Source organism: Aplysia californica, unplaced genomic scaffold (assembly GCF_000002075.1).
Source record: "Aplysia californica isolate F4 #8 unplaced genomic scaffold, AplCal3.0 scaffold00719, whole genome shotgun sequence".
Lineage (NCBI taxonomy): Eukaryota > Metazoa > Mollusca > Gastropoda > Aplysiida > Aplysiidae > Aplysia > Aplysia californica.
In genome coordinates this window covers 51904-60998 of record NW_004797989.1, presented here as the reverse complement: position 1 = coordinate 60998, position 9095 = coordinate 51904, and the positions used below count along the sequence as shown (strand labels likewise).

The following is a 9095-nucleotide window of genomic DNA, read 5'->3' as shown; positions in this document are numbered from 1 at the left end:
GGGGTGGGGGTGGGGAGATCAGTGAAAAGTTGACGTCAACCATGAAGCCATAAAAGGTTGGGAAAAAAAAGGAAAGAAAAAAAAAACTAAGAAAAATATTATAGAACATTTTCTTAGCCTAAAATTAACCCAATTAATTATTTTGTTTGGTTAAAGTTGTTAATAAATAATTCGACAGTTCAGGTACGGCGTTTCTTTGTTGTACTCTTTGATAAAAAAATAGTTTTATTTTTAAAATTCAAAATAAAGATCAAAAGTATAATTCATATAAAATGCATCATGTTCAGGTTCTATCTAACTGTACATGTAGGCCTACATTTAGGTTGGGGTCAACTAGGAGGGGGTCCCGTGAAAGGTGACAGAAGATAACAAGGGGGAGGGGAGGGTGTCATTTTTGGCCAAGTTTTAGCTGACGTCATATTAATAATGAACGGTCATTAACCACCAAATGGTTCTTGGTCTGCCTCTCTATCTATGACCGCGGGATTCCACCCCATCTCCGAAAAAGGGCCCTCGTTAGCTCAGTTCGTCTCATGTTAGATTACGGAGTGGACGGCCTTGGCTCGAATCCCAAACTGGGTATTTTTTAGCTCGAGTCGTTTTGTAGAGTTTTCAAGGCTCTCAACCCATTTGGCTGGTCCCACCGGAGACGGACATTAGATTTAGTGGCCCCTCTTCTTAAACAAGCTAATAGCGCTGATAGGTGCGTTAAACCCATACATTTACCTTTTTTTCTTTTACATGTTACAATTTTCACCAACCCTTTAAACGCTTGACATACGCGCTGCAACCTTCTCTATCATATTATGCCACTTCTTTCTCCTCACATTTTCTTCAGTTTCTCCTCTCTAAAAGTTTCTCATTCGTGACACAGTCAAACCATCTCGGACCCAAAACGTGTTTCAAGGGTTTATTGACAAAGCTTTAGAGATTCTCCTTCGATTCCCCAAAGCTCGACTAAATAAAGAAGAATATTATTATAATAATTTCAAATTGGTTTTGAATAATATCAGTTTGAGGGCTTGTTTAGTACGGTACGAGGAATGATCTCCCAAATAATAAGGCAAAAGATCTTTTGATGGTATATAACTTTTTGCCACCTTAGCTAATTTCTGTTCCATCAAAAGCACAACCCGGTTCACACACATGTATGTACGAGGGGCATACCAAAAGTTTTTTTACCTGACGATGACGGAATAACGGTAGAAAGCTGAAATAATTTGGTCATCATCATCAATGTCTTTCATCCCTGGCAGGGTATAGGCCACATACAAGCTCTTTCCATTTATCTCTGTCCTGAGCCATCCTTCCAAGCTCGTTCCAAGTGAGCTTCATTTCTCTCATGTCCCTTTCCACGCATCTCCTCCATGTTTCCCGTGGCCTACCCCTGCCTCGTGCTCCTTGTGGGTTACACTGCAGTGACTGTCTTGTGATGTTTCCGCTGGGATTGCTTAAGGTGTGTCCCATCCATGTCCACTTTCTTAGTCTATTTCTACTTCTATATCCTTTTGTCCTGTCCTTTCCCACAGCTCTTCATTTCTTATTCTATACTGCCACTTTATTCTTAGAATACTTCTCATACATCTGTTGATGAAAGTCTGGACTTTATTCAGTACTATCTTCGTTGTGTTCCAAGTTTCGCTGCCGTAGAGGAGCACAGACTTGACGTTGGAGTTAAAGAGTCGAATCTTGGTGCGCAGTGAAATGTTGCTTGCTTTCCAGACTTTTGATAATTGCTTGAAGGCTGACCTTGCCTTGGCGGTTCTTGCTTTAACATCTGCCTCGGTTCCATCTTTATCATTGATGACACTTCCAAGGTAGGTAAAGGAGTCCACTTCTTCCTGGGGAGTGTCTTCCACTGTCACAGCAGGGCTTGAAACTTTTCCTAGCTTCACTGCTTTTGACTTGCCTGGATGTATACGTAGACCAACATTCCTTGATAGGCTGTTGAGTTCCTTGGTCTGTTCTTGCTTCTGAGCATGTGTGTGAGAGAGCAGTACAAGGTCATCGGCGAAGTCCAAGTCGTCCAGCTGCTGCCAAGGGATCCATTGTATTCCATTACGTTTGCCTCTGGTGGCTTCTTTCATGACCCAGTCAATTGCCAGTATGAAGAGAAAAGGAGAGAGCAAGCATCCTTGTCGCACTCCTGTCTGTACCTTGAATGGTTCTGAGAGTTGTCCTTCGTGGAAGACTTGGCAGTTTGTTCCATCATAGGTGGCCTTCACAAGCTTGACGATTTTCTCAGGTATTCCAAAATGCCGTATGAGTTTCCACACAGTTTCCCTGTCCACGCTGTCAAACGCCTTTTCATAGTCAATGAAGTTGACCACGATTGGTGAATTCCATTCAAGCGATTGCTCAACAATGATACGCAGAGTAGCGATCTGGTCCACACATGATCGGTTTTTGCGGAATCCTGCCTGATTTCCTCGAAGCTTCTCATCTGTTGCCAGCTTGATTCTCTCCAGGAGTATCCTGTTGAAGACTTTCCCAGGTATGGACAGGAGTGTAATGCCCCTGTAGTTGTTACATTTGCTGACGTCTCCTTTCTTTGGCAGCTTGATTAGGAGGCCTTCCTTCCAGTCTGATGGTATTTCCTCCTTTTGCCAAACCTTTTCAAATAGAGCGTAGAGAATTTCCATTGACGTATCTTTCTCTGCCTTAAGGGCTTCCGGTGGTATATGGTCGGGACCAGCTGCCTTGTGGGACTTCCGTGTTTTTATAGCGGCTGCAATTTCCTCTCTTGAAGGTGGTTCCGTAACTATTGGAAGGTCATTTCTGGCTGGAAGAATTTCTGGTTGGTTTTCTGAAGGTAGTCTGTTCAATAGTTGATCAAAGTGTTCTCTCTATCGGTTAAGTTGCCCCTCTGGGTTGAAGATAGTCTTTCCCTCTTTGTCTTTCACTGGTAGAGTGGGCTTGCTGAACCTACCTGAAAGAGTTCTTGTAGTCTGGTGTACAATCCGCAAGTGCCCGTCTGTTGCTGCTTTCTCTGCCTTTTCGGTCAGGCCATTCAGGTAGGTATTCTTGTCCTTCTTGATGGAATTCTTTACCTCCCGGTTTACTTCGGTGTACTCTTGTTGTGCAGCGAGTTTCTCAGTTCGGGTACGGCTGTTGTTGACTTGGGCCTTCAGGTCTCTTCTTCTTTTGACTTTGTCTAGAGAGTCCTGTGAAATCCATTCATTCCTGGTGTTGTCTTTGGGTTCTAGGGTGCTCTGGCAAGTTTCATTTACTGCCTCTCTTATCTTTTCCCAGTGTTCGTTGACTTCACATTCATCCGGATCTTGAAGGGCTTGAAATCTGTTCTTCAGTTCCAACTTGAACTCATTCTTCTTTACTGGGTCTTTCAGATGGCCCACTTCATACTTTAGACGATTTCCAGCTGTGACTTGTGCATATCTTCTCAGTTTTAGTTTCATCTTTCTAAGGATCAAATGGTGGTCTGATGCGACGTCTGCTCCTCGTAAGACTCGGGCGTCCTCCAGTGAGCGTCTAAACTTTTGGGAGATGCAAAAGTGGTCAATCTGGTTTTCTGTTGTTCCGCCTGGGGAGACCCAAGTGGCATTGTGAATCCTTTTATGTGGGAAGATTGTACCTCCGATGACCAAGTTGTTGAATGTGCAGAAGTTTTAGAACCTTTCTCCGTTGTTATTTGCCTCTCCTAATCCGTGTCTGCCCATGATTTCCTCATTGTGACTATTTTCCGAACCTACCTTTGCATTTAGATCTCCCATGACAATGTTGGAGTCCTTACCTGGAAGTTTGTCAATGACGCTCTGCAGACGGTTGTAGAAGTCATCTTTATTCTCCACTTCTGCATCATTGGTTGAAGCATACACTTGTATGGAAATAATTTGGTCCTAAACTTAATCTTTCTCTATGTAGTCGCCTCCCATAGTTACACATTTTTTGCCATCGAAGTATGACATTGAAAAGACCTTGAGAATAGAAGACTCTCTTTTTGTCAGAAAACCAACCCTCTACCGCTTCTTTAACGTCATCATCACTTTCAAAATGCCTTCTTTTTAAATCATTTTTCAGTTTGGGGAATAAGAAAAAGTCGACAGGGGCTAAATCTGGAGAATAGGATGGATATGGCAAAAATTCATAGCCATTTTCTCGTGCAGTTTCTGCAGTTTTTCTTGAAGTGTTTTCTTTATCTTTCATCCTTTTCATACAGACCAAGCAATTCTTGTCAACAATCAACACGTTGCACTTTTTGAGGAGAAGTCAACACACGTGGGACTCATCTCGTACAAACGTTCGTCATATTCAAATGTTCATTAAAGATTCATTCAACTGATCTAATGCTAGGGCCTAGTTTCTTTGCTCAAAAGTTCGACTGTCTCCCGCCTATCTGACAACACACGTTTCTTGATTTTCAACACATTTTCTTTTGTTGTTGCTCTCACTGGGCGACCATCACGGTGGTCGTCTTCAATGTCTATGAATCAGCATTTGAATTTTTTACACCAAAATTTTATCACAGCATAGGATAGGCAGCCAGTTCCATATGCGGCATGCATCTTCGTAAAAATATCTTGTAGTTGCTTGCCTTGCAAGAACAAAAATGTAATTACTGCCCTGCGCTCAATTTTCTCAATTTTTAGGTTGAAACTGGAGAACAACGTACCCCCATTCACTTAAAACCGTTTATCAGAAATTCTCCAAAATTTACAGGCGTTCCAGGAAGATGATTGTTGGCTTTCACCCCAAATTTCAGCTTTCTACCTTTATTCCATCATGGTCAGATAAAAAAAATAAAAAATTTTTGTATGCCCCTCGTATAAGGCCAGTCATATGCAGGGAGTCAGTTAGAACGAATTTGTAAAGAAATAAATAATTAACATGGAAGTTAATAACCTTTTGACCCGAAGTAACATTGGCCTGGAATAAATGTTTTTCCAATTTCAAAGCTACATTTTTGTCTCATATCTATATATAATATAGATGAATTACGTTTCCCCAGTCTCGGTGTTTCGTTTACATAGTCGCTGAAGTAATTCCATAAAACAAATTCTAGAGATCAGCAACAGATATCTTTAGAGATCTATGAAACTCTAGTTTTTAAACCTGAATAGTGAATGCCACTGTTTCGATAGCAAACGTCGCTAAAACATCCTTGCTCTAGTTAAGACCAAGTGTCACCGACATTGTACTGCTTTGATAAGAGAAGTACAAGTTTCATGTGCATGACTTTGATGATAACACTCAATTGAAAAACAAATTAGATTAGATATCACGCTCAGCTGTCTGACACACGCTATTGTTACAAACCACGTTATATAGCAAAATTTGAAACACCCATACTCGAATTCCATTGTTCGATCGCACTTTGGCCATCAACCGTTTTAGTTCTATCTCTTACAGGCCTTTAATTCTGTACGTTATCCCTGTCCTTGTTTTAACAAATTTAAGCAATAGATAAAAATTATGTATTTTAGCCACTTCGATCGGAAGCTCTAGGATTACGTTCACGGTGAGGATGATTCGTGTGTGCCAAGTAAAAAAATGTAACATACTCAATATAAATCATTGACACAAATGAAACGTTTTCACTCTGAACTATCCTTCTGCCGCCCGAGATTGCATAAGCTGCATGGCTGCATGAGTGATGACGAGTTTAAACATATCACCACTATTGCTTGGATAGTAGGTTGCCAGAAAAGAAATGATAAAAATGTGGGAAGAATGACGTGGTAGGGTTAATAGGTAAAGAGTACAGGAAAGCATCCGAGTCGTTACATGATAATAATATAAATAATTGAACTGTAAGCGAAGGCTCACACTTTATCAGAAAGTCGTGGCTTGAGGGGACAAGGGGTCGGAGAGCCAAGGAGACCCCTAGATTAGAAGCTCGAGAAGAGAGAGAAAGAGTGAGACTATACTCTTTTTTGGATCAACTATGAAGTCATTCGCTTTAGGAGTGTGTCTGTGTTTACTGAGCGCAGTTTTCAGCGCTCGGATAAAACCAGGTAAGTGGTTCAATTAATCAGTGGGGGAGGGGGTTGGTGGTGTGTTTGCATTCAGATTTAGTTGTTTCGAGTTATAAAAATTGACTCTTATTCTTTGTAAATTTACCTGGTCGACGATACAGTGGATAAGCTGCATTGCTCTTCTCGGTAGCTTTGAGCCACAGGGAAGGTAAGATCGAACCCCTAGCCTTCTTGGAGAAGGTCAACTAAATCTCGTAGGTCCCTTGAGGAATTTACGAACGTCAAAGATCCCTTGGTAGTTCTAAAATCGATAAGAGTAGGCTTCGGCCGCCACCCGGCCAAAATTCAAAATTAATTTAAACAAAACTGAAAATGCCTAAAGTGTCCCGCGCACTCATATGACGCGATGCAGTTGGGAGCGCCGTAAAACACTTACAAAAAACCCCCTCGCAAACAAAACAAAACAACAACAACAACAACAACAACAACAACAACAACAACAACAACAACAAAACACATAACAACAACAACCCCAAATAAACAAACAATCCCAAAACCCCCAACAAAATAACAGCTTAGGATTAGCCTAGCTTTTCGTGTTGCTTTCAAGGCCATGTTCTCTGTCATGAGAATAGGCCTACCAACTTTTTAAACTCTCAAAAAACGAACAGTCATAGGGGGCTCTCGTGGCCTAGAGGTTAAGGTGGTCGCCTCTCATTCAAAGGTCCCGGGTTCGAATCCAGGTAGCGGCCGAAAAAAAATTCTTAACTAAAATTGCCTCCTTTCACCTCCTTTCCTGCTCTCTAGCAATGTTCTGTTGTCTGTTTTCTTTCTGCCCCCTCCTCTGGGCTCCTGACTCTTTCTGCAGCCTTTCTACTGCTTCTCCTTGGCTTCTTTTATAGCACCATATGCGCGGGTGGTTGGAGGGCCCCACTGGTAGGTCCTACTTCTTTTCTTTCCCTGTGTTGTTTCTTTCTGTCTGTCTTACCTTTTCCCTTACTTGAAGTATTCAGTATCGTGTCGATGTTGTTGTTGTTGTTGTTTTTTTTGGTAAGTGTTTATTGGGCTTTCAACTGCATATATATAAGGTCATACAAGCGTGTGGACACATTAAGCATTACATTTTTTTTTGCCCAGGTGGCTGCCGGAGCCTACTCTTATCGATTTTAGGACCACCAAGGGAACTTTAACGTGCGCAACTTGCAGTCGTGACTTCCGAGATTTTTCGCCCTTATCTGAGAAGCTACGTGTGGAGACGAAAGCAGACGACAGAATATTATTATAATTAGTTAATGGGTGAAATGTTTTTAAAGTTGTGGTCAGGTTTTGAACCCGGGGTCTAATGAGTGAGAGGCAAACACCGTACCTCTTGACCACGGGAGCTCGTCTGCTTCTTTAAACTAAAAGACCACAGAAATGAGAGGTTGGCGGGTGCTCAGGTGTGAATTGATTCTTTTTTCTTACCAATCAGCTATGGTCCTAATCTCTCTTCCTTCTTTTTTGTGTTTGTTACTCTCTTGTCGCACCTCTAATCTGCGGCACTCATATGACCTAATTATATTGCAAGTGTCGTAAAAATCATACTAGAATACAGAGGCCGTGTTCTTTTGTTCCCACATACAGATTTTGCCCGGAGAGAGGCCGAGATTGTGGGACGCCTCCTGGAGTTGTCCAAGAATGAAACCTTCCTCAGGCTTTACCAGGATACCTTTCTGGGCGAACCACAGGTATGGCACAATTCTATTACAACATTGTTTATTTATTGTTGTTTTTGTTGTTTTTGTTGTGTGTGTGGTAGCCTATCCGTTCGAAATGTTTGGAGCCCTGAAGAGAGTGCTCTTCGCCAGGGCCACCGCCTCCCTTGGGTAGCAGGTGAGGCAGTCCAACCTCCCTGAATCCTCCCCGAAGAGATGCCACCGCCGGACCTCCGTGGCGGGGCATCTCTGCAGCCAGTGCTCCAAATCTTGGGGTTCCTCGCGGCACAATGGACAGGTTGGGTCCGATGTTTTGTCTATTTTATTTTTTGTAGGCCCGCAGCCCAGAGAAGTGACCGGTCTTGATTTTTGCCAGTCATGGCTGGTCACATAATAAGAGCCTCTCGTTTTAAGGAAAATGTTGTTGTTGTTGTTGTTGCTGTTGCTGTTGTTATTGCAGCTGTTGTTGCTGTTGTCGTTGTTGTTGTTGTTGTTGTTGTTGCTGTTGCTGTTGTTGTTGTTGGTGGTACTGTTGTTGTTGTTGTTGTTGTTGTTGTTGTTGCTCTTGCACAACGTACTGGTCCTTCCTGCTCCGTTCTTGTTATTGTTGTAGTTGTTGATGTTTATCAGAGGGGTAAACGGAGGGTTGTGCTACTGGTAGGTCCTACCTTTGTATTTCTTTATTTCAGGAAATTTGTTTATGTTGAAGTTGTTCTTGTTCTTTTTAATTAAACACCGTTGTAGCCTAATTGTTACTGCTGCTACAGTTTTTAGATTTATTCCTAGAATAATTAATGTGCACAGTGTGTTCATTCTCAAAATGGTAATTTATAAAAATAGATAGTCTCATTGTTTGATAATAGCAATGTCTCTGCATTAGATCTCTTTTTGTATTAACCAAAGAAGCTGAAGACAAGTTCGCTTTTATGTCGTTAGTTAGTTACTTGTAGGCCTTACTCAGTTTGGGTACACCTACTGTCTCCTGTTCTGTTCTTTCACAGATACTAGATTAATTGAAATGGTTGGTGGCTTAGTGGTTAGGTTCTCAAACTCCCAACCGTAAAGTTGTGGGTTCAAATCGTGTCATGGGCTCAACGTTATGTCCTTGGGATAAGCTATTAACACGAATTTTCCTCTCTTCAAGCAGGTGGGAACTTATAAACAGCTAACGATAATAACATGTCAGTTTGTACGTGTTTGAGCGTGTGCGTTCCACAGTTTGACTCGGGAAGCCAATAATGTTTCTGAGCGTTTTAGGGTCTGCTGGCGTAATAATACATGTATTTCTGAAGCGCACAGAGCGTGCTGTATGATGATGATGATGATGATGATGATGATGATGATGATGATGATGATGATGGTGATGATGATGATTATTATTATGATTATTATTAGGTTCCTATTATTATTATTATGCTTATGATTATGATTATGATCATATTTATTATTATTATTATTTTTTAATATT

General features: G+C 41.5%; 1 protein-coding gene across 1 annotated transcript in view; it reads left to right on the top strand.

Moving 5' to 3' along the window:
- Positions 1-5774: 5774 nt before the first annotated feature.
- Positions 5775-9095, top strand: part of LOC101858065 (phospholipase B1, membrane-associated) — a gene marked incomplete in the record, with an annotated part of 23896 nt that continues 20575 nt past the window's right edge. The window contains 2 exon segments of the mRNA XM_035972516.1: positions 5775-5972; positions 7557-7660. Of these exon segments, the coding sequence (XP_035828409.1) occupies positions 5903-5972; positions 7557-7660 (174 nt within the window).